This window comes from Ambystoma mexicanum, chromosome 4q, assembly GCF_040938575.1.
Source record: "Ambystoma mexicanum isolate Mex_15411 chromosome 4q, UKY_AmexF1_1, whole genome shotgun sequence".
Taxonomy (NCBI): domain Eukaryota; kingdom Metazoa; phylum Chordata; class Amphibia; order Caudata; family Ambystomatidae; genus Ambystoma; species Ambystoma mexicanum.
This window is the reverse complement of record NC_090928.1, coordinates 1247178899-1247203439: the sequence shown is the minus strand read 5'-3', so window position 1 is coordinate 1247203439 and position 24541 is coordinate 1247178899. Positions and strand designations below refer to the sequence as shown.

The following is a 24541-nucleotide window of genomic DNA, read 5'->3' as shown; positions in this document are numbered from 1 at the left end:
CACTCGACCCAGCCTTACCCACCAACTACAGGCCCATCACCACCGTCCCCTTCCTTCTAAAAATCCTCGACAAAACAGCCTACCTTCAAATTCAAAAATTCCTTGAACAAAACCACCTCCTAGGAATCCGGCAATCAGGATTTAGACCCCAACACGGCACAGAAACTGCACTCATCGACCTCAAAGCCCAAATTGACACTCAGAGATAATGGGAAAACTGCCTTACTGCTCCTCTTGGACCTCTCGGCAGCTTTCAACCTTGTTGATCACAAGATCCTATGTAGCCATTTAGACTCATCTGCCCACTTTTCCCAAGATGCTATTAGCTGGATCACATCATTCCTGAGCAACAGATCCATGCGCGTCTTCTCTACCACGGCCTCAGCTGACCCCATTCCCATCACATGTGGGGTCCCGCAGGAGTCTTGTGTCCCCCGCACACTGTACAACGTGTTCACTAAGCCCCTGTTTGATGATCTCGACGGTTTGGGTATCACCTACACTAACTATGCTGATGATATCCAAATCCTCATCCCGTTGGCGGGAGATTACAACACGGATTTGGCCTTGGTAAACAAGGTGTACCTCATCATCCAGGCATGGATGGCATCCCACAGTCTATGCCTGAATGATGACAAGACCAAACTCATCATCCTGGGATCAGCCTCTAACCTAAACAAATTGGACATCAACTACTCCAGCTTCACCATAGACGGCAACCCCATCAAGGTAGCTAAGGAAGTGAAAACACTTGGCATCTACCTCGATTCCACCCTCTCCTTCCATAAACAGGTCAGCTCCATGGCATCCACCACAGCCTACACTTGCAAGCTTATACGCTCAGCCAAACCCTTCCTCTCCACCCAAAGCTGCATTACTCTAGCCAGAGCTCTCATACTATCAAAACTGGACTATTGTAACTCCCTCTATGTAGGCGCTAACAAACAGATTACCAATAAAATCCAGATCCTTCAGAACAATGCCCTCGGAGCAGCGCTTAGCATCCCTAAAAGAGAACACATCTCGGATACCAGAAGAACACACAACTGGCTCACTACTTTGGACAAAATCCTGCTTAAGGTAGCCTCCCTTACCCACAAATGCCTTAACAACGCAGCTCCCCGTTATCTAACAGACAGAATAACCAAATACACGCCCAACAGACACACTAGAAACAGCAATGTCAACCTGCTCGCTGTTCCCAGATTCAAGCGAGCGAAAATGGGTGGCAATAGCTTCCAGGTGAAAGCAGCCCAACACTGGAACACACTACGACCCTCCGTCAGAGCACCACAAACCTACCACCAATTTAGGCGTAACTATTTCCAATGGCTTAAGTACAAAGACCAATAACCGACAAACAGTAACTACTACAAAAATCTCTTAACCTGGAACTATGTCGTAATTCTACTCTGTCTCTACGCACCCACTCATTGTGCCCTTGGAGACAATGTATATAATAATGTAATGTATATAATAATGTAATGTATATAATAATGTAAATAATGTACTGAAATGTAACTAAGCTGAGAATATACATGTAATGCTTGCGCCCTCATACCTTCTGGTCCTGGTGCGCCATATAAATAAACAAACAACCCTGCTTGTATTTGTTCTGCGCAGGGTGGGAGGAGAAATTATCTTTTGACATTTGCTTTTTAAATTTGCAAGTGCTTCTGACTGCGCGCTGCCACTCATCTCATTGCCAACTATCGTATCTGCTATGTTAGTTTCGTCCGCTATGCTTGCTGCGGCGCGCTCCTTCTGCAGTCCCCAACAGCTTCATGCACTCTGATCTCTCGGGAAATTATGAAGCTGGGAGGCTATGAGGCTGCGACACACACTCCCGGGCTCTGATGCGGGAGGGGTGTGTGTTGAGAGAAGCTGCTGCAGAGGGTCTCAAACGCTGATAAACCCCTGCAACCAGTCCAAACACGGCAAACACTTACCTCCACTGCAGGCGATACTGCACTCTGGGAAATCCTGATTAAAGGAGCAGTACCTCTGATGAAAAAGTCTTTTGGAACAAAATCACAATTTTAAATGATTTAAAATGTTGGTGATATGGCTGTTTCACTGTAATTGAGCCAAGGATTTGGCTGCTGTGGCACTGGCCTTACATTTCTATGGGACCTCATCTATGGATGGATCAAACAGTGTTTTGCCATCGAATGGAAGGTTGAGTACTTTCTCCTGGATATCTTGGTGAAGGGAAGAGGCTGACAAATATGCGTGCCTATGTAAGCAGACTGCTCTTACTGTTGTGTCAGTGAAGTCTTTGACAACTTGAAGCTGTTAGCAGCGGCTCTACCCTCTGAAATCCAGAAGGAAAATGTGTCTGCGGCCTCCTGACGGAGCATGTTGGTGAAGCGTTCAAGATTCTCCCAATTAAGGATATTAAATCCCGCCAAAACTGTAGCAGTGTTAACCTGCCTAAATTGTAAGGTATAGTTGGTATAAGACTTCTTACCTCGAGTCTCCCATGCTTTTGCGTTTGTCTAGCACTAAAGCCGGAGAAGGGCCTTTACCCCAAGTGCCAAGGGAAACAGACTACTGCCGATTGAGCCTGACGATTGTCGATGAGTATGAAAGGTTCATCCTTAGGCACCTTGTATTTGTTATCTATGGATTTGTAGATGTGTAGATAGGAATGATATGTTTATGCCTATAGGTCCCCGGACTGGGAAATGGTCCGTAAAGGACCCCATTGCAAAGCTATATGCTGTCTATATGCATTTTTGTATATAATTGTTTTGACTAAAAATAATTTGTCTAAATATCGTGGATTTCTGAAGACATAAGAGGTTCACTTGACTGAGCAAAAGATCTAACTTTAGTAACTGAAATTACCTCAATAGAAACCTCCATAACTTCTCACTGGCAGTTACCAGTACTAAGAATGTGCAGGGGACGGGAGGGCCCGTCAACTGGACAGTTTTCTTTTGCAATTAACGGCTTTTGGTGTCAAAGCCTTCTATTCTCCCCTGCACCCTCAAATAGACTAAACCTTCCTTACACCTGCTTAATCTCTACCATTGATCAAGCAAGGAGTGCGTCTGTCCCTCTCCATTGCATTACCAGGAGACTGAGCTCTCACAGGAGTTCTGAATAATTGTTCTGGTGGAACCATAAAAGATTTGAAGCAAAGTCTTCAGAGTCAGAAATTAGAGTAAAAGTATCCTTCCGACTCTCCGGTACCGAGCCCGAGACAGAAGCCATGGGAGATTTCTTCAGTTTGTGCTTTTTTGGAGAATTCGGTACTAGACTAGATCCCAAAGCAGAGTGCTTATGCCTCTTGTGAGAGGACGTATGCGATTTCCTCTGTACCGAGGAGCTTGAAAGCTCAACTGCGGTAGCAGAGGGTAAATCCTTTTCTTTCGGTAAGATGCAGAAGCAGGCTTGGCTTTGTCTGGTACAGGGGAATCGGAGTGGACCGAATCAACCCAGGCGGCGCGGGCCTCTTTGCATGTACCCTTGCTTGTTCGGCTTAGCGAGGCAATAAAGGGTTTTCCATCGTTATTTTGTCTGGTGTTAATAACTCTTCCGGTACAGGGTGGGTCTTCTGAGAAATTCCCGCCACAAAATACTAATGCTTTCACACCCAGAGGTTCTTTCAGGTGAATAGGCCGAGGGTGTCCCCCTGAACGGTCCCGTGAAGACTCTTCCCCTGGGTACAGACTGCCAGTGCCGAAACTAATACCTCATCTAAAGATACAGTCCCCCTCTTACTGATGTCGGACTCCCTCCTGTTCATAACGAAGTCTTTGGTCGACTTCGGTACCGGTCCCAGCTGTGACATGGAGAGAAGACGAGTCCGCAGAGACCTTGGGTGATGTATACCCAAACAACAGAAGCAGGCATGATGGGGTTCGGCCGCAGAAAAATTCTTCTGCCAACGGGTGCACTGCTTGAAACCTGTTGCATACAGCATGCGTAGAGGGAGGCACCACAAATTGAAAAAATAAAAAAGAACCAATCACTAGAAAAAAGTGATGGACATCAGAAAAGAAACAGCCCAAAAAGGGAGTTGCAGCGCAGCAAAAATTATGAGTCGCCTAGTATGCAGAAAAACAGGAACTGTGTGTAGAACGTTGTTGATGTAGGGGTAAGATGAGGGCCCGGCACGCTGAGAGACGCACGCGTGACATAGGCCCTACACTTTCCAAAACTCTTAAAGTGACAGCTATTTTTTGCAGCCAAGGTTTCCGGCCCGCGTTCCCAACCAGTTGGGAAGGAGGGAGAGCCAGGACAACAGAGAAAGGTGCAGGAGTTCGAATGTCTGAGTAAAGGGCTTGTCTGAAGTTGTAAGATAAGGACCTCAACGCATCAATCAGGCAAATATTCACAGACCTCCTACAATTGAAAGGTATGCCGAACTGAAATGGGACAGTGCACAGAGAGGGGCCCTTGAGGAAAGAACCGGGCGCAAGACCAAGAGACGTCTTGGCGGCTCTACATGAATATAGTCAAAAGGAAGAGATCCTGGTTGCAGCAAGGAAAGTGAAACATCTAAAATATAATGGGTCGGAGTTGCAACTCTTTCAGGATCTGTCCCAAATAACGTTGCTTAAAAGGAGAAAAATGTGTCCGGTTGTGAGATTCCTTCACAACAAAGACATTTGATAAAGGAGGACATTCCCTTTTGTCCTGTTATTTGAATGGGAGGGTCGACAACATCAACTCTCATCCTGTGAGGAAGGGGCGAGCATACTTGGGCTGGAGGAGGATGATGCAGCGTCCAGTGAGTCAACAATGAAAGGTCAGGAAGGGAAGAAGTGTTGGGAATGGACCGCAGTGAAGTAGAGAAACTCCAAGAAGATTTTGAAGGCCTCCACAACCACTTCAAAGAGTCTACACAGAATGCAGAACATTCCACAAGTTAGCCTGGTGAGGGCTTTTGTTCTAGTATTGTAGGAGGGTGTCGGGTGTGGGGGAGGATACTGGAAGGTGGGATTTGGGATCGTACTATGGGCTTGGGTGAGCCTGCAATTGGTAGGGCTGGGTTTAGGTTTGGGCTTAACCCCCGAGAGGGCGCATCGGGAGGGGCTAGAGGCCGGTTGAGTCCACCCAGTGAGGGGATGGGAGGGGAAGGGAGGAAGATGCCTAACATCTTAACTTTCCTGTATTAAATTCTCGCCATTTAGGCATTAGAGTCGGCAATGGTACAGAAACAGCGGTTCTGGAATCAAAATCCAGGTTGCTCGAGTGGATGGACAAGGGCCTTGCTTCTATGTTGATGCTCTTCGATCTTTTGGCTGCTTACGACCTGGTCGACCACTCTATACTGGTCGCCAGGTTAGAGGCAGTGGCTAACTTCTCCCCAGCAGCGGTATGCTGGATCGCCTCATTCATGAATAATCGAGAAAGCAGAGTCTTTTCTGGGGAAGCAGAAGCTGCTCCGATCCCCATTGAATTCACAGTTCCGCAGGACCCTTGCATTTCTCCCTGCCTTTATAATAGATTTATGATTTCTCCTCTTTGCTTTGCTGGATCAGGAGGGAATCGTGTTTATCAACTACACGGACGACACGCAGTGTGAGGTGCCCGTTGTGGGTACTCATGCAAGGGATGAGGCAGAATTGACAAGAGTTTACACCTCCAGGAGAATTGGATGGTAGGGAATAACTTAGCTCTGAATAGGAACAAGGAGGTCTTGAATGTCGGTACGCAACCTACGTTATTCAAGCTGGGTTCGTCATAGGAGAGCTGCCAACTTGGTGAGGTCAAGATAACCCCCCTGAAGGTTAAAACCTTGGGCATAATTTTTGACCAGCAGCTTACCATGAAAGCTCATGTTGGGAGTCTTGGCTCCGCAACAGCCTACTATATCAAACTTTTGGCCCATCTTAGGCCATTTAGAACTCAGGAAAATGCAGAGACAATTGCTAGAACCATCATTGGAGCGGAAATTGATTACTGCAGTCTCTTAGTGGGCCTGATCAAAACGGAGATGAATAGACTACAGGTCATTCAAAATGGTGTTGTGAGAGTCGTGATGGGGCTTTTACCCCGCAAACATGTGTCAAACGCTAGAAGAGTCCTGCATTGGCTCCCGGTGGAGGCCCGTGTGCTGTACCGTCTTCTGGTGATCACGTTTAAGTGCATTCAGGGCACTATGGCCAGTTACCTGCCTCAACTGATAGTGGAAAAAGTTCAAAGCCATTCTCTCAGATAGAGTAATCAGAAACTTTTAATGTTTCCCAAATGCAAAACTAGAAAGGCTGAAAGGGGGGCCTTTTCCATCTCAGCGCCCAAAGCTTGGAATGATCTTCCATCAGACCTCAGGGGACAGCCTAATATAGAATCCTTAAAAAGAAAGTTGAAAACGTGGCTGTTTCCTTAACCTTTCTCTCCCTTTTTCTCTGGCTTCCCCCACTGCTGTCTTATGTTCTAGCTTATCTGTTTGTCGGTGCCCTAATGCCTACGGGTTCAAGGTTTTGTGCTACATACATTTTTAAAGTAAAGTAAAAAAGGAAGGGGAGGGGAGGGGAAGTCCGAAGAGGGGTCCCAGCAAAGAGTCCAACGAGTACGCAAATAGTTTCATGAATAGCCCGGACTATGGCTTGGCTAAAACTAATTATATAAGTATTACTTCGCTGAACATTAAAGGGTTGAATTCCCCCCTGAAAAGGAGGGAAAAACCAGACCTCTTGGCCCTACAGGAAACACATGTGCAAGCGAGCGACAAACAAAATTAGATCACAGGGGTTTCGACAAATATCTCAGTCCAATGATGGGAAGAAAAAAGGAGGGGTGCGGATAGCCTTGCTGAATAACCTTAATATTACAGTAATGGACAGGGAAAAGACACCAATGGGAGATATCTGGCAGTGGTTCTACAAGGCAAGAGGGAACTATATACATTAGCCACCATTTATGCACCCATTTCAGGGTAAGACTGATTTGTACAGCAGATGTTGAATAAAATGGAAGGATTTGCCAAGGAACAAATATCGGGCAATTTCAATATAGCTTGGGACCCGGGGGCGGATAGGAGCGTGGGAAGGGCGGGAAATCAGGGAAAACCCATGAGAGAATTGTGTGGAAAAATCGATAGATTCATTGGTAGACACATGGAGGGAAAAGAGGGGAGACACTAGAGGATATACCTTCTTTTCATGTTCACAAGAACTCCTTCAGGATAGACTATATTTGGGTTTCGCAGAGTTTGCTGGGCCTGGTGGCAGAGATTGAGGTGCGTGCAACAGCATTATCAGACCACATCCCCATAACTTTGAAGGTGAAGAAAAGACTTATACCCTGGGTTGTAAAAATGGAACTACCCTACTTACATATTTTTTTTTTTATCAATGTATTTTTTTATTGAAACGTCAAACATGAAATTCATTGCATAATACACAACAGCAATAAAGCATTAATCGCCTCTGTGAATCAACACTTCGAAATTTCAATTTAACTTAATTACAGTTCATCTGTTATTCCTAAATTCATCATCCCGTTCGAACAAGTCTGATAAACCGGTTAACACAATGTAAAGCTTCAGAGGAAGGAGGCCGAACAATACGATAAAGCGGGAAGAGAAAGAAAAGGAAAAAACCCAAAAAACCCACACACCAGTCACAATTATCATTAACATCTAAGAAGGTATATTCTACTTTGTTCCAAGGCTTCCATGTTCGGTTCGCTTATGTCCAAATCTTATCACGGCTTAAAGAGGAATTGAACCAATCTTGGCTGAAAAAACGTGTTCTTTTTCAGCTACGTATTCCAGAAATGGCCCCCAGATGCAGGCGAACTTGGATGTTTTCCCCTCAATCGTAGCCATTAGCTTTTCCATTCCAAGCAGTATCCAAATCTTCACCCACCAATAGGCTATGTGAGGGCCATCTATCTCTTTCCAGAAGCGGGCTCGTGTGAGGCGAGCTGCCATAAGTAGTTGAGTAATCAATTCATCTCTAGGGCCGCCAGCGGATAAGACCCATCTTCCGGTGTATCGCCCAGCAGCATTATTTGTGGATCCATGGGTAATAGAGCCCCACATAGGTCTTTGATCCTAGATCTAATTTACAACCAAAAGGATTGTATGATAGGGCAATGCCACCACAGATGGCCGAGGTCCCCCCTCTCACCACATCCATGCCAACATGTGTCTAGGTAGTCTGGGTTCATTGCATGTAGCTTTTGCAGAGAGATGTACCAGCGAAAACAGAGCTTTAGAGCTCCTTCCCTCACTGCAGTACACCTTGAAGATCTATGAGCCCTACCCCATATCTTCTGCCAGGATTCTTGAGAAATAGGGATTCCCAAACTCCCTCTCCAATGCTAACATATAGCAGAGTTTCTCGTCTTCCGGAACATTCTCCAGAAGACGGTAGCAGGTCGCTATTCTGCTGGAGTGTTGGCCTTCCGAAGCCGTTAGCTCCAGTCCCGTGGGAGATCTTGTGGCTGCCGGTCTCTTATTCGGATTAGTTATCCAATGACAGAGCTGTATATACCTGAATCTCTCATTTTCTGGGAGATTACATTTCTCTTTGCACTGGGCAAAGGTCAGGGGCAAATTGCCAGCATAAAGCTCGCGTAGTCGTATTGGCTTCCCAGTTGACCAGTGATGATATGAGTTGAGTTGGAGCCCTGGGCTAAAGGCTGGGTTCTGTGTGACAGGGGAAAGTGGGCCTAGGCCTGATTTAAAACCTCTCTGTGTGCAAGCCCTATCCCAACATCGGACTGTAGCCGCTGTGGTGGGGAGGAGGGATCCCCAATAGTTGCGTGCCTCTCGTGGGAGAAAGGGCAAGTGACACAGGAGAGCCCAAATAGTTAGCTGTAGTTGAAGGAGATCTCGCTCCGGGTTCAGTATAGGGACAGCCTGGAACGTTTATAAGAGCCCAGGAAGCAGAACCATTTTAACTGCACTAATGCGTCCGAGCCAGGATATTTCTTGTGAGAGCCATCTCTGCAAGGATTCTTTGGAGTCTTTTAGGAGGTTGGGGATATTGGCCTTCATCAGTCCCGCGTAAATTGGGGACAAGTGTACACCCAGGTACGTGATGCCTGCGCTCTTCAAGTTAAGAGGATAAGTATTCTGCAAGGTGGCCAAGGTGTCAGGGGATTCTAACAGGTTCCTCCCTATTGATTTAGCTGTATTTATTGTAAATCCTGAGACCAACGCAAATTGGGCAAGCAAGTTCATAAGGGCATGAAGGGAAGTTCTGGCTTCTCTCAAAAAACAAAGCACATCGTCTGCGTATAGTGCAACTTTGTGACTTTGCCCTCCAACTTCGAACCCCTGAATCTTCGGGTGGAGACGAATCTGCCGGGCTATGGGTTCCATTGCTAACGAAAATACCAATGGGGATAGCAGGTAACCCTGTCTAGTTCCCTTACCCAAGGCTATCTGGGCAGACAATTGTGTGATAACTCTTATTCAGGTTGAAGGGATCTGAAAGTTTGACAGGATTAGTCTCGAAAATGTTGGGCTGAAGTCAAAGCCCTTTAGCACCGAGTTCAAATAATCCCAGGACATGCTATCAAACGCCCTATGGTCGTCTAGAGATAATGAGGGGGCCAATGGTTGTAGGGGCCAGGGCTATCAGATCTATTGCTCTGCGGATGTTATGTGCAGATCGACCCTGAATAAACCCTGTCTGGTCTCGATCTATTATAATTGGCAGTACCTCCAACCGCCAGGCTATGATTTTGCTGTAGAGTTTTGCATCAGTATTGAGCAAGGCTATCGGGCGGTAGGATGTGCACTCTGTTGGATCTTTACCAAGTTTCAGGATTAGGATCATAGCAGATTCAGCCATTGTCTATGTAACAGTGCCTGTTTGCCATAAAAAGTTAAATAGCTTTGTGAGGTGGAGTGCCTGTTCCCTAAAGAATTGTTCACTAATTTGGAGTTTGCCATCTTCCGAGGAGACATATCTGCCACTATCATCTCGTAGGGTGTCTATCCTGTTTTGCTTGGTCTGTTTTTTCAATTTAGCTGCCAATAATTTATTGGCTTTGTTCCACCTTCTATAGAAGTGTTAGGGAGAATTCTCTTTTTGGGCTGAATAACCCAGTGAGTCCTCCCAGCAGCTTTGCTGGATTTCTGGAGTTTGTTTTTTTCTCCTGCCAAGAGTGAGGCTCTTTCTCCCACTCTTGGACATGATTTATGGTGTTCCTTTGACTGTTAATGTGTTTTATGGGCTATGGGGTCCTTTACTCCATAGGGTCTTGTGTTTTTACTATGTGTGTTACACAGCACCCTCCGTGCAGTGACACAGGGGTGTCATAGTGATACCCCACCATAGACTCCATACCCTGGGACTGACTACTGTCTCCCAGGGCATGTAAAGTCACCATTGGCTTTACTAGTCCCAAATTATGAACAGAAACCTGTACAAACCATCATATTGTGGATGTACTGGTCGGGGCAATTCGATTGCCCCGGGGTCTGTTAGTCGAGGGGGCACATCTCCGTCCCCCCTGATCGAGTTTTGGCTGGTGGCAGTGGATACTACTTTTTATACTCGACCACAAATATATCCCTATGTGATTTTCCCATTGTTCGAGGCTACCAACTTTATTTAATTCTCATAGCCTCGAACATATTTATTTAATATTAATTCGCCGGTTGGTATTTTTTTGCCAGGACTCGATTCTAAAATGGCGTTTGTGTTCTCTTCTGTGACTCCAACCCAAGTCGAGCCCTTTGTTCCGCTTTTGGCGGGCTTCTCCACAGAAGCCTCCAAAAGTGGTGCCACTCTGTCTGGGTACCACAGGAGGTGTGGGAGGGGGTTTAGGCACCCTGGACTGAGTTACCTTGGTAATTCAAGTCGCACTCTGGTGTGATTGGCCCAAGTGGTGAGCTTACTATGTTTGATTGACAGCTAGGCTGAGTGAATGGGGGTGTGCTGCATAAAAGCAGGGCTTTGGGGACTGGAACTTCAGAGGTCGCCACAGGACCTGAGAATCTGACGAGGGAGAAGCTGAGCCGACCTGCTACGACGACACCACCGGTGGAGCCCTGCGGAACCGACTCACCACTTCCCGACGACAGAGAAGATCTCCCTGCTGGAGAGTCTTCTTCCCCTGACTGGTGGGCACAACCAGTTTACCTTCTTTTCCTCGCATCCCAGGACGTCTTGTGGTCGAATTGCCCGTGCCAAGCACCCCGGCAACCGGATAGCCACTTACCACTGGACCGCGAACCAAAGGACCGCTCCTTTTAACTGAGAACTCTGCGGCTGGTTTCTTCCCTGGCAGTGCAACGGACTCCTGTCTTCCTCCCCGACGAGATCCTCTCTTCCCCCGGACGAAGCACCGACTTGCATCCGCTGCCAGGAACAACTGCCCCCGCTGGAGTATTCTCACCACTTTAAGGTACCGTGTCCGCCAGGCCTCCCTTTCTAAAGATTGCTACAAGGTAATAATAATCCCTTAACCTTCTGGACTGGGCTGGCTGCCTTGACCATCTAACTGGTCCCCTTTCTTTTGGTCCAACTCTTTCTGAACCTTTGAGACTTTTGTGCACTTTTTAACCGTGTGACCTTGGACACATTTCGTTCTGATCCTCTTAAAGTGGATCCGGCTTTCTGAACTTCACGGTTTGACTCTGCCTTCCTCCCTTGCTGTGTTCTTGTGAAAGTGTTGGGATCTGTTTCAACTTATATCCTGCTTTTCTCTCCCTTTTAAAACGAATTATTAGAGTGCCATCTGCGTTAAGCGCTCACCGCTGTCTGAAAATAAGTAGAGCTTTTCTTAAGACTTGTCTAATATTCTGTTAAGGGAGTGTATATCTTTTAGTGACCGTGTTTTTGAACTGCTTAATATTAGTGCCTGTTTTTTATTAGAGGTGGTTTTAAATAATTATATCTCTTTTACACCAAGCTCTGGTCAGTTTTTGCTTGTTCTACTGTGTTCTTTTGACCTATTGTGAATACTCTGTATACTGCCTAACTCTTCTTGAGGGAAGTCTCACTGCTCAGCCACAGCTACCAAGTGAATCTGTGTGGTACAGACTGCTACCAAGTGGGTTTACTGCCAAACACCTGTAGTCTTAAATCTTTTGCAGTGGTCCCAGAGGGAACTGCACAGGTTTCTGCCTAACAAGAAGTATTGCTTGGTGAGCATCATATGATAGGCTGCCTTCCCCGTGTTGTGTGCCTCCAGCGCCTTCCTGGCTATCCGGTCTCAGAGCATTGCAAACCCTTCTCTTTGTGTATCGCTTCAGGCCAGAAAGCAGAAGCATAGAGGAAGGTCTTGGAGGTGCTTCTGGAACTGGAGATGTTTCTCAAATTTCAGAGAGGCAGGGAGGCTGTTCCATAGGAAGGCCCCAGCATAAGAAAGATCTACCACCAACTCGCTGCTTGGCAAAGCGACGGACCTTGAGGGAGTTGGAGGCGGATGAGCATAGAGCTCGAGAAGAAAAGACACTTAGGAAGAGAGAGTTGAAGGTCTTAAGGTCCCAGGCCCCAGAAGGCCTTGTGGACAATGCAGAGGGTTTTGAACTTAATGCTCACCGGCACTGGGAGCCAGTGAAGAGATTTCAGTCCTGGAGAGATACGATCCCTGGGCTTGAGGCCAAGGACAATTCTCGCAGTCCTGTTCTGGATGGGTTGCTGAGGCCAGAGAGTGGAGGCAGGAAGATTTAGAAAGAGGCTGTTGCAGTAGTCCAGCCTAGAGGGAACCAGAGCTCTGGAGACGGTGAGCTTCTGGGGGAAGGAGAGGAAAGGAAGCATACCTCTGCGGAGGTGAAGCTGGTAGTGTGACTTCTTAGAGACATCAGAAATGTGAGGAGAGAAGGAAAGTGTGGAGTTGTAGATGACCCAGAGGTTTTTAGCCTCAGAGGTGGGAGCAGTAAGAGGGCAAAGAGGCTGGCCAGAGAGCGGCAGGAAAGGAGGGAGCGGGTGTTCCGATGAGGAGAATCTCGGTCTTACTGGCATTAAGGCAGAGACCATTGGCGGCTCACCACTCCTGGATGGTGGACAGTCAGAGATGAGAGAGGGAGAAGAGGTGGCGGAAGGGAGCCTGAAAATGAGTTGAGTGTCGTCCGCATAGCAACTGAAAGTTGGGGCAGAGAGCGGCAATGCAGTGGGCAGCAAGTGGCAGGTATTGGTTGAACAGACAATGAATTTACGGCCGATTTTTATAAAACATTCAGGGAACAGTTAACTCCCCATTTGGTTCAGACATTTAACAAGTTTGGGGAAGCGGGGAGATGGACAATGGAGTAAGCTAAGGTGGTCTTGCTCCCGAAGCCAGGGAAAGACCCGGCAAGTTGCAACTCATACAGGCCTATTACACTGATTAATATAGATGCAAAGATATATACAAAAATATCAGCATCCAGGTTGCACCATCTTCTTCCGAACTCGTTGGCTCGAACCAATCTGTCTTTGTAAGGGGCAGACAAACTGGGCATAACACTAGAAGAGTAGCAAACTTAATAGAAAAGGTTACTATAAAAACCACACTGGATTTTTTTATTACTTTAGATGCAGAACAAGCTTTTGATAGAGTGGAGTGGCAGCTCTCGTTTTCTACTACGGCAAAAAAGGGTTTTGGGAATAAGATCATCTCAACGATAAAAGCAAATTACTCTAATCCGACATTGTGTCTGATGATTAACCAGTCAAGGTTTCTCATGGAACAAAACAAGGGAGCACTTTGTCCCCAATACGCTATGTGATCCATTTGTTGCCGCTCTTGGCCGCAATAAGGGAAATGTAGGATATTGTAGGAATCCCTTTTGGAGGAAAGAGCCATAAGGAAGCCGCATTTGCGGATATGTTACTGACTCGCCATACCCGAAAGGTCTATTAGGACCCTGAATAGGGAATTGGCCAATTTTGGGTCCGTAGCAGGGTTAAAGATTAATATGCACAAATCGGAGGTCTTGAATCAGACTACAGCAGTGAAGAAGGAACAAGAACTTAAAAGGACTTTTTTATATAGCTAGGCATACAAGGATATAAAATATTTGGAGGTCCACAGCAGAAAAAAATATATAATCATTATTTGCAGTAAATTAGATACCCTCCCCCCCCCCGAACTTGGGACCATCAGGAAAATGCTAATAGATTGGGGTCGGGTGACAATATCTTGGACAGGAAAGATTAAGGTTCTTAAAATGGTTATTCTGCTGAACCTTTTGTACCTTTTTACGATGCTACCAACACAAGGGTGCCAAAATCCTTCTTTCAAACCATCTAAAAGGTACATAGATGGGTAAAAGGTACATAGGGAAATTATATGGACCACCACCACGATCTGTAAAGACTATCCCGAAAAATAGGGCTGGGATGGGAGAACCGGACATTAGAGGATATCCCTTGGCAGCTCAGACCAGGCTAATTAGGGTCTGGCTAAAAGATGACAGGCAAAAAGTGTGGCGACAAATGGATGAAGCGGTAGTGGGAGGTCACCTTGAAGAAGTGCTTTGGAAACCTAAGGGGGATAAACCAGACAATATCTACTGCAGCATGATTGGATCTCTAGTGGGGGACTTGTGGGATGAATTAGTAGCCAGAGCGGGATTAACCACTTACCCATCGCCTTTCACCCCAATACTCCACAATCCTCAATTTTCCCTGGGAATAAGAGGGTCAAATATTGGCAAATAGGAGAAAGGCAGATGTATCGGGATACAGGTTATGTTCGAGGCGGGAGAGACTAAACACTTTATCCAGTGCAAACTAGACTTTTGGTTGGAGGAAGGGGAGGGATTCGATGCACACAACTGATACATTGAATACGGAATCCAACAACCAAGACGGTGGCAACAAGATCTCTAACACCCTTCGAAAAATTACTGCCATCAGACTCGGTGGATAAATATATTGTGGGGACGAGTTATAAGCACATAAAACAAATGAAGAAGTAGGTTAGACGTTACATGAGGCAGTGGGAGGAATCAGTCGGCCAGCCGATTGATGAGGCAGTGTGGGTACAACTACTGGAGAGTATTCCCAAGCTTACAAGGTCAGACAAATTACAGGAGATATGGGTAAAGCTGATGGTGCAGTGGCACCTTACTCCGGTGAGGCTCCATAGGTTCTTCCCGAAGGTACCCAAGGCATGCTGGAGGGAGTGTGGAGAGGTCGGAGTGACATTTGGTGGGATAGCCCGCGAACCGATCGGTCTTTGAAAAATATTAGGAAGGCTATAGAAGAATGTGTGGGGACCACGGGGGGGTGAAATATAGGCCTCACAATCTGGGGGTTGGGTGGAATACTTGAAGATCTACCATCAAAGGCACAATGCAAGGTGTATGCCATTTTAATGATGGCAGGGGCGCCGCCTGATGACTCCATAGTTGCAGAACTCTGCTCTTACCTATCCTTTAGGGGTAAAGTGTCAAGACTATATGCACTGGTGCAATCTAGAGCAGTCCCGGCCTTCACTAAGCTGAAGCACAGTTGGGAGGTCGACCTCGAGGTGGAGATCAGTGATGAGAGGTGGTCTCGAATGTGTGCTCGCACTCAAGATGTCTCCTATAACTCAAAATTTAAGCTTATACAGTTTAAGATCCTGCATAGATACCATCACACACCTAAGAGACTGCACCGCATGTTCCCAGATTCCCCCTCCAGTTGCCCCAGATGCGGCACGGAACTAGCAACCTACATCCATATGCTCTGGCACTGCCCACTCCTATTTCAATTTTGGATCGAGGTTTGCTCCACGCTATCAGACATGCTGGAACACCCCATTGCCCCTACCCCACTACATTGTCTCTTTCATGAATTCCCCCAGCTCGGCCGGAAATCTAGGAGGCTTGCGGGTCTCTGTATGCTGCTGGCAGTCCGCTGCATTCTGTTATGCTGGCTCCGTGCCAGACCGCCTGTGTATTCACAATGGCTTAGATCAGTTACGTGGGCTCATGACACTGAGGAAACCAGGAGTGCAATGCAACATCCGCACTGTCGGCCAATAGATGTCTGGCAAAGCTTCCGTGATTACATGGCCTCCTTGCCTTCTCCTTCATGCTCAGCTAGTGTCTCTCCCAAAAATGTATAATGATGTGTTTAACATGTTCATCTGTACGTCTGATTGACTCAAATGCTGATATCTAGTTGGATCTATGTGTTCCCGCTCCACTTCCCCACAGTTGAACAGTCGTGTGTTGCTGTTGATGTATATTTATGTATATTTACTTTTGTTGTTTTAGCTGCCATGTGGCCGCCCTTTGCCCTGTCTTTTCAAGTGTGTTGTCAAGTCAAACAATAAAAACAAGTTTAAAAAAAAAAAGAATGATGGCAGGGGCATTGGTGATCGCTCCGAATTGAAAATCAAGGGAGCCGCCTACTGAGCATAAATCGGTGGGAAAGCTGTGGCACTTTGCAGCTTTAGAATGGGTATCTTACTCCTTACAAGGGAATCACCAGGGCTTTATGGCGGACTGGGATCTGGTACTGAGGAGTACAGTGCCCGAGGACGATGACACTTTTGGGTCTGGCTTTAACTGTGGGTACCATTTTTGGAGACCAAGAATCTGAACGAGGGAGGAGAGTAAAAGGCGTGAGGGAGACGAAGATATTTTGGGAATTTGGACAATTCATCATGTTGGGGGTAACGAGACCTGCATTCGACAGAGGTTGGGACGACGAAAAGGGGTTTGGCAATAAAAACATGTGCAAAAAAATAAAAATAAGCAACATCACATCTTACAGCCCACAACGAAATCACAAAATCAACCCATATCTGAGTGATAAAATATTAATGCTCTTAACAAACGTTAACAAAAAAACAGCTGTGGCTCTTCCATCAATATCGTGACAATTCAATCTTGCAGAATAAAAAGAAAACCGAACACAAAGCAGCCACAGTCATGGGATCAAAGATAATGACTTAAGTCGCTACAACTCTTCTGAATGTTTTTTTTAAGGTCCCATCACACAAGAGAACCATCCAAAAAAACACTAACATTGTCAAAGATTTAAAAAAGGCATTTGCCGCTTCGTTATCCATTACAATAGACATCAGCAATCTGATTGCTATTAAAATTACGTTCAGCCAATCCGGGTCCCAAAAAACTACACCCCATCACTTGCTTCTACCCGATGAGCAAGAGAGGCCCATCACACCACTAAAATACCTACTTAAAAAATTAATCACACTCAAGTATTGTGTAACAAATAAATAATGAGGAGGTGAAGATCAAAAGACGTGTTGGCAGGAGTTTACCAATCGCTGATAGAAATTAAACCTAGATCTGAACGTGAAAAGCTTACTGAGCTCTCATTTGCAAGAATTGGAAATAATTACAATTGTTAATCAAAAGACTATATATTGGGAAAGAATGAAATACTAGTCCAGGCGCAGTGGATGAATCGATGTCCTTTTTTATGCTATACCATGTGTTAGGCTCACAAGGGGATCCTGGGTCTCGATTGGTAAACCTTGCAGCAAGGACGTTCTTGGGATCAGAAATGATACTGAATGAACCCTTTCTTTATATATACACGTTGTGGTTAGCGCATCAGAGTAGCAGTCCCCCATTCCCCAGTTCTCTGAGGGTGTTCCTTACTAAGTGTGGGAATAAGGTGGCTTTGCTGGAATTTCAGATCAGGTGACATGTCCAGCCTGTTGGCATCGTAAAACCCTGTGCCAGCTCTAAAAGCTGAGCTTGAATATCGAAATAGTTGATGCACCCCATTTCCATTAACATGGGATGACTCCTCCCAAGTCATCTGCGTCATCAGTCCTGAAAATGGGCAACATACTGCTGAAATGAGACAGTCCCGGAGAGCCGGCGCTAAGGGCTTGTCCTTAGTGCAGATATGGCCACTTGTCAGCGTCCAACGGGGCTGCGGCACCGAGATGGTATTGAGGACGCTCAGACCTTGATTTGTGTGGGAAGGCCCTGGCATTGAAGGCTTTGGTGCCTTCTTCAGCGTCAAGCCCAAAGGCTTCCCGGACGCTGATGGTGTCTGCAATGGGGCTGGCTAGATTCGGGTGTACCGAGCGGCGCTGCCGTCTCTGATGCCTGCTGCTGGGGGGTTGGGGAGGAGGGTACCTGCGCATGCAGCAGCATGGTTTTGAAAAATGTCAAGCCTCTGAACCTTGAAATGATCCCAGTCCTGACCAGTGGTCGGCCCAGCCTAAGGCTTACCTCCTTCCGTTGAAAAATCAGAATCTCGACTGTGGCACCTTTTTTTGGTGCAACAAGGAAGATTGGCTCCTAAAATGGGACCGTTTCTTCTGCTGATGCTTCTCCCTATAATTTTCGGGGGTCGGCCCCTCAGTCTCAGAGGACCGGACGTCGGCAGAGCTGGAGATTTTGAAGGAGGTCAGCTAAAGCGAGTTTAGCAGCCAGCTCCCACGCCGATTTCAGCTTTTAGTGCATGAAGCACACCCCTCCGTGTCTTGACCCATGCCGAGGCACCAGAGGCATATCTCATGAGGGTCTGTAACCAACATTTTGGAGTGGCAGTCGGAACACTGCTTGAAACAGACATCTCGCGGTCGAGGAAAAAATGTAATTCTGACGAAAATACATCAAGTAAAGTCAAAGACTCGCTCACTGTGTTCCTAAAGCAGCGTGTTGAGCGTGCAGAAAATAGGAACTGATGTATGAGGCGTAGTGACGTGGTACATATACGACGTCTGACATCACTGCCGGAGCCGACAATTGAGCACCACCACGCCCCCAGTCTACGTTTTTCCAAAACAGAAGAGCTGGATGAGGACATCTACCAGATAAGGAATATGCGGGAGAAAGGCCATCCATTGAAAGAACACCAAGTGAACTGTTGATAAAATACAGAGGAAAGTTCAAGTTGACCTGGTGTTGTGTTGAACTTTTGAAAACAAGAGACAAGTATAAATTGCTATGTTGAAGTCTTGGGGAAGGGAATCCTGAGACCCTAGCAATTGCAGATACTGTTTTGAGAACGGAGCCTCAAGACCCTTATCTTTTTTAACTGTCCTGCCCTGAACTGGGGGAAGAGAGCCCAGAGAATTGTGTGGAACTGTATTGCTTTGAACCTTGAGAAAGATAATCTTGACACATTTTGTGGAACTTTCTTGAACTAGGGGAAGGGGAGGTGAAAAGTGAAGAGCTGGAAGAGGTTCAAAACATTGATTTGATCACTATTCCTTTGATTACTGACATCCCTACACACTGTTTAGCTTTAGTTGTGGGGCAAGAATAGGTTTTGGACACAGAACTCTGACTCAGACGTTCCTTAGTTTCGGTCAGGTAGGGAAATCCCACATTAGCATAGGGCACGTTAGGCCTTCTATCATCCTGACATTTGATGTAACAAATCATTCTAGTTTGAACTTTGAATCTCTTGTCTGTGTCTTGCTTCCTGATGCCTTCAGAGGATACCACATCAATGACTCAACCAAGTTTATACTAAAGAATACAGAATCGAATTTTGAATTGTGCATATAAAGACATATGTGAATTGAAAAATATGAAGTTTATATTAGTTATTCACACAAGATCCTTCCAAACCTCAGGGTCACACCAACCTAGGAACCATTCTCATTGAATTCCTATACCTCACAGTGCAAGTGAGAGTAGTTTGGCTACAGGACCACAAAAGGTTTACAAAAAACATTTTTTGGGGTAAAAACTCATTTAGAAAGTGTGGTGCCAACTCATCCATATCCCTCCTATCCAGTGCCATGCATACACATTACACAGCTTAAACCCTGCTACCATGGCATCAAAGTGGTCTGCTGGACCTGCCATGTGGGGAGGGAAAGGGTTGGTTAAAAGCAAAAATAGAAAAACACTCAGAAATAACAAGTCAGACATATGAAAGCACACCATAAAAAACAAAGTCATCAAAAAGATACCCACTGCTTTACACCGAACAGTGCCCTTCTCTCAGAGAGGGCATTATGGCATTGTGGGGTGGCCCATGCACTGTGAGCCCCAAGCGTAGCTGCTGAGCATCTCATGAGTAATCATTCATGAAATTCTCTATTTGGATCATGAAATTCTCTATTTGGATCATGAAATTCTCTATTTGGATTTGGATTTCTGAGTTACTTTATTTATTTTCATTGTGTCACTCAAAAGTAAAGTGTCCTCGGAAACAACCCAGTAACTGAATATTTAAAAACATGAATTTTGGAGGATCTCTTGCTGGAGAGAAACCATCTCTTGATGTGATCAAGTTTGACATGTAAATGCTTTATAAGCTGCTTGCCATAGTTTTCACAACTCTCTGGCACAATATATTGCAACCCAATCTGGCTGTTCACAATGACATGATATGGCATTTGTAACGCGCCTATACACAAGTGGCCTTGTGTGTCAGAGTATGAATGCTGCCATTCCTTATGCAACATTGCCCAGAAGGTGAAGTCAGAAGTATCGCAGAGTGCATTTTCCTACCACATAATGTTCATGCAAAAACATCCGAGATCTACATCAATGGAGAAATGCAATAGATATTTTTCCACAATTCTTGCAAGTATGCAGAGGTATCGAGATACTTACTTTTGAACGGTTTAGATCAGTTGAAGTGTCCATAGTTTTGAAAAGTTTGAAAGGGACATTATTGGCGCCAACATAATTGATAAATGCATCAGGATCCGAAAATATCCTGTGATAATGACATGAAATAACCATGAAAACCATTAGTGAGAACTTTCAAATGAAAACTCCACAAACCTCCAGTCAGCCAGTCACCTTTCCCACTTGTTATCAAGCACGCTGGATTCTATGTTAACACCCAGCACCACATGTTCACCAATGTTGCGGGAGTGGAAGACAGTCTAATCCCCAAACTACTCCAAGACCATCGTGGAAGGATCCTTTGATACACAAAGGCCCGAGAGTGCCTTTTCTACCAAGTTTAAATAAATCAAAATCATGACACGATATAATAGAAGCCCAGAGAATGACTTTCTATCACATGAAGTAGAAACAGCATTTGGGGGAAATTCAGAATTAGTAAGAAAGTGCACTAACTCAGAATTATTAGCCCTCATTACTACGAACCAGAGAATGAGCAAGAGGTTTGGCTTGAAGTGGCAGATGCCTCAGATCTGGTTAGTCTACAGGGAATTTGAAAGGCTTTATGAGAAATACTGTTTGAATATCTTCGTTATTAGAAAATGGCAGACCTCAGTTTTGCCAACTTGCCCATAACCGGTGGCAATGTTTCTGTTAAGCAGGTACATAGCACCAAAGACCACCTTATACAAGGTGAAAATAAGATCGGGTTGAGCAATAATGTCTATACAGCAAGAAGGAAAAGTTACCTACTTGTAAATTCAAGTAATCCATGAAGAGTACTGTTATAAACATATACATATAAGAGTTCAGAAGAGGAATAGGGTTTCAAAATCCTTTTACCTTAATTGTAAATTGTTGGCGATTTATATAGCACTTCATGCCTGACTCCCCCAAATTCTAAGCGCTCAACCAGGGTTTCTAAGAGTATGATGGCCCAGAACTATCATCCCAGCTTTACACAAATACCAAAAACTGTGTCTCCCCTCTTCAAACTCCAGGCAGCACTCCTCCCAACAGAGCACATCCTCACCCTTTGAGGAATCAAAGGCCTACCTCAGTGTTAAAAAAGATTTTCTTTTTACTCCCTCCACCCCTCCTCCCTAGACATCCATGGAATCCCGCAAAATGTTGCCGTTTTGAAAATATTCCGACTTTCGGAGGGAACTAAATCCTCTTTGCTTTACTTAACTTGTTTAGCTCCTCTGTTTTGCAGACACTGATGAGTCCCTATGGCTAGAAGTGCAGGGGGCCCCTGTCCCCCACAACAATTCATAGTTTTTAAACTTCACAAATCTCTTTACAGCGAGGTAGGGTAGTGGTACTTTCTATCCCTTTTTCCTTTAGTTTTTAGTAATCTTTCTATTACTTGCATGATGTGTCACAGCTATCTGGTGGCAGTGGATATTTTTGTACTTTATTTTCTTGCATGCACTTTTGCATTTTTACAGCATAATGCTTTTGAGAGTACCATAAACTAATAGCTGTGCCACAAGATTTCACATTGTCCTTTGGCCATCTTGATTCTAGTGCCATCCTGAAATCTTGGTGCAATGAGATCCTGATCCCAGTCTACAAGAAGGGGTTGCGTACGAACCCTTAGAATTACCGTCTATCCATGCTCGATAGGACAGGGACAATTTTCACCTCCTTTGTTCTGCGTAACCTCCAGTATTGTGCTGATACTGCGCTGATTCTGGATGTTGCCTGAACTGGGTTTCGACAGGGTGGTACAACCTCATATAATCTCAGACTACAAGACTGTTTGATAAGAAGAGCCACTGCGGGTCTCTACACTAGCTACATAGATTTCCGTGCAGCTTTTGATAGGGTCCAGAGCTCCCGCCTTCGGCATAAATTGGAGTTGATGGGATGCCCACCTTATCTGCAGGGGTGGCCTGGCCTATAGGGAACTCCGGAGATTCCCTGGTAGGCCTCAGCACCCTGGGCCTCTGTGTGGTCACCTTTTTTATTTCCATAGGAAAAGGTTTGGGCTTGCTGAAAATGTGTAATATGGGGCCAGTTTGAAAATTATTTCCAGGGCCTCTTTTGGTTCCCAGTCCACCCCTGCTTATCTGATTCAGATTATCAGATTATTTCATAGCAATACTAGATTTTAGATTCGACTTGGCGGTTAACATTTTACAGATAGGACTCGGACCACACAAGGGGTGAAACAGGGTTGCCTGCTTGCTCCCCTTTATATGGCAGACCTCCCTCCTAGATTTAGGGTGACAGCCCATTACACCCCCACCAACCCCCAAGTTAGGAAATGGCTAGGTATTTTACGGTGATTTGGACACATTGGGCCATACCTATTCAGGTATGCTTGCTTTTTTGAGAGCATTGGGTTTATATGCTAGCGGGAATTATCTTGAAATCAATTACTCTAAAACAAAAGCTATGTTGTATTCTTCTCTCCGAAAAGTTCGGGCCCCAAAGTTGCATGTGCATGGCAAGCCTGCACCCCACTGGAGACACGTGGGCCCAACGGGACGCGTCATGCCTTCTTTCTCTCTGAGGCTGTTGCGGAGGAGGGGGACTGGGAAAACACCTGGGCCCCCCCTCTTTTTGTTATTTCCACCCGTGCTGACTCGGAGAACGGTCAGGTTGTCTGGACTTCCGTTCTTGGAAGCCCCAGAACCCACACAACGGCCGCCCCTTGTCGGAGCGTTGATGTGACTGGGTGTACGCCTTGGGTGTGGCCTTTGTAAGAATAGATATAGACTTTGCGGTTTGCAAGCTGTTTTTATTATCTAATTCCTCATCCGTAGTGGAGTGAAAGAGGTAACTACCCTCGAATGGCAGGTCTAATATGCGTTCATGGACATCAGGATTAAAACTTAGTAGCCCGGAGCCAGGCCGTCCTTCTCATGTCCGTGGCGATGCAGATGGCCCGGCCAGATCCTCCATGATGTCCTGGACTACCAGCCTGGCTTCTCCTAGGTCCGCCTTAAAGCACGCTTGGCTCTGGGCCGGAGGTTCTGGGAGGAAATACACAATCTCCCGCCAGAACCTTTGGATAATGGGTGCCAGCATGGCATCAGCGTTGGCTTGACGCAGGCAGGCATTGGGAGTACAGCTTTTTCCCATATGCCGCCAAGATATCTCCTCCTTGCCTAGTAGCATCGAGGACGAGGTGGCCGAGGACAACTGAGGCCTAGAATAGAGTGACGCCGCAGCGATCACTGAGGAATGTGGCCGAGGATGAGCTGTGTTAGGGAGAATTCTCATTCAATGGCTAATTTCCCTTACCTGGTGAGTCCCTCAGCAGCTTTGCTGGACCTCTGGATTTATTTATTTCCACTTGGTAGGAGTGTAAGCTTTTTCCACTCTTACTCATGTTTTGCCATGTGTCCTTTTATCTGTTTTCTGTGATTGTGGACTCTGAAGGACACCACTTCAGTAGCCCCCTTCTTTTGTGTTACACAGCACCTTCAGTGCAGTGACACAGGGTTGTCATTTAGACTTGCCACCGACTCCATTTCTGAGACCGACTACTTCCCCCCCAGAAAAGGGTAAAGTTGCCATTAACTTTACTTAGTCAATTTAACCACAGGTCCAGTACACACCATTTTACATGGAGTACTGGAAGGGGTTAATCCTAAACCCTTATCTGTACCTCCTAGAGCATTGTTTCGCTCTTTTTAACATTTAGACATGGCTGGTGGCAGTGGTATCTACCCTAATTTTTCTACCGCGATTATTTTATACAAACGTGGTAATATTATAGGCCATTGTATTAGCCTCGAACTTAAACCCGCTTGACCAAATGCTTTTTCTTTTGGCTCCGGTACGGTTTATTCGCCATTTCTTTTTTTTTAACTCCTTCTTGTGTTTTACTTTGCGCGGCAAACCAGGTTTGCCTTCTTTGTTCACTGTCTTTTGGCGGGCTTCTGCCAAGAAGCCCTCTTCTAGGCACCTGGGTGTCTAGGTGGGCTGAATGTGAGGAAGGGGTGTAGTCACCCCTGCACAGGGGGTCCTAGGAAACCCAAGTCGCACTTTACCATGTTTGGCTGAGGGGGTTGTCCGGCCTGGACAACCCCCCTGCTGTGTGATTGACAGCCAGTCTGTGTGAATGGGGGATTGTGCAGAACCTCCTGAACTGTGGGGAGGCAG

General features: G+C 45.9%; 1 protein-coding gene across 5 annotated transcripts in view; it reads right to left on the bottom strand.

Moving 5' to 3' along the window:
- The window catches only part of LOC138468321 (exportin-5-like), a 2334215-nt gene that overhangs the window by 1296733 nt on the left and 1012941 nt on the right, over positions 1–24541 (bottom strand). For all 5 annotated transcript variants that reach the window (XM_069608827.1, XM_069608826.1, XM_069608825.1 and 2 more), the window contains exon 19: positions 20405–20510. In XM_069608827.1, coding sequence (XP_069464928.1) covers positions 20405–20510 — 106 coding nt within the window. The remainder of the gene's footprint in view (positions 1–20404; positions 20511–24541) is intronic.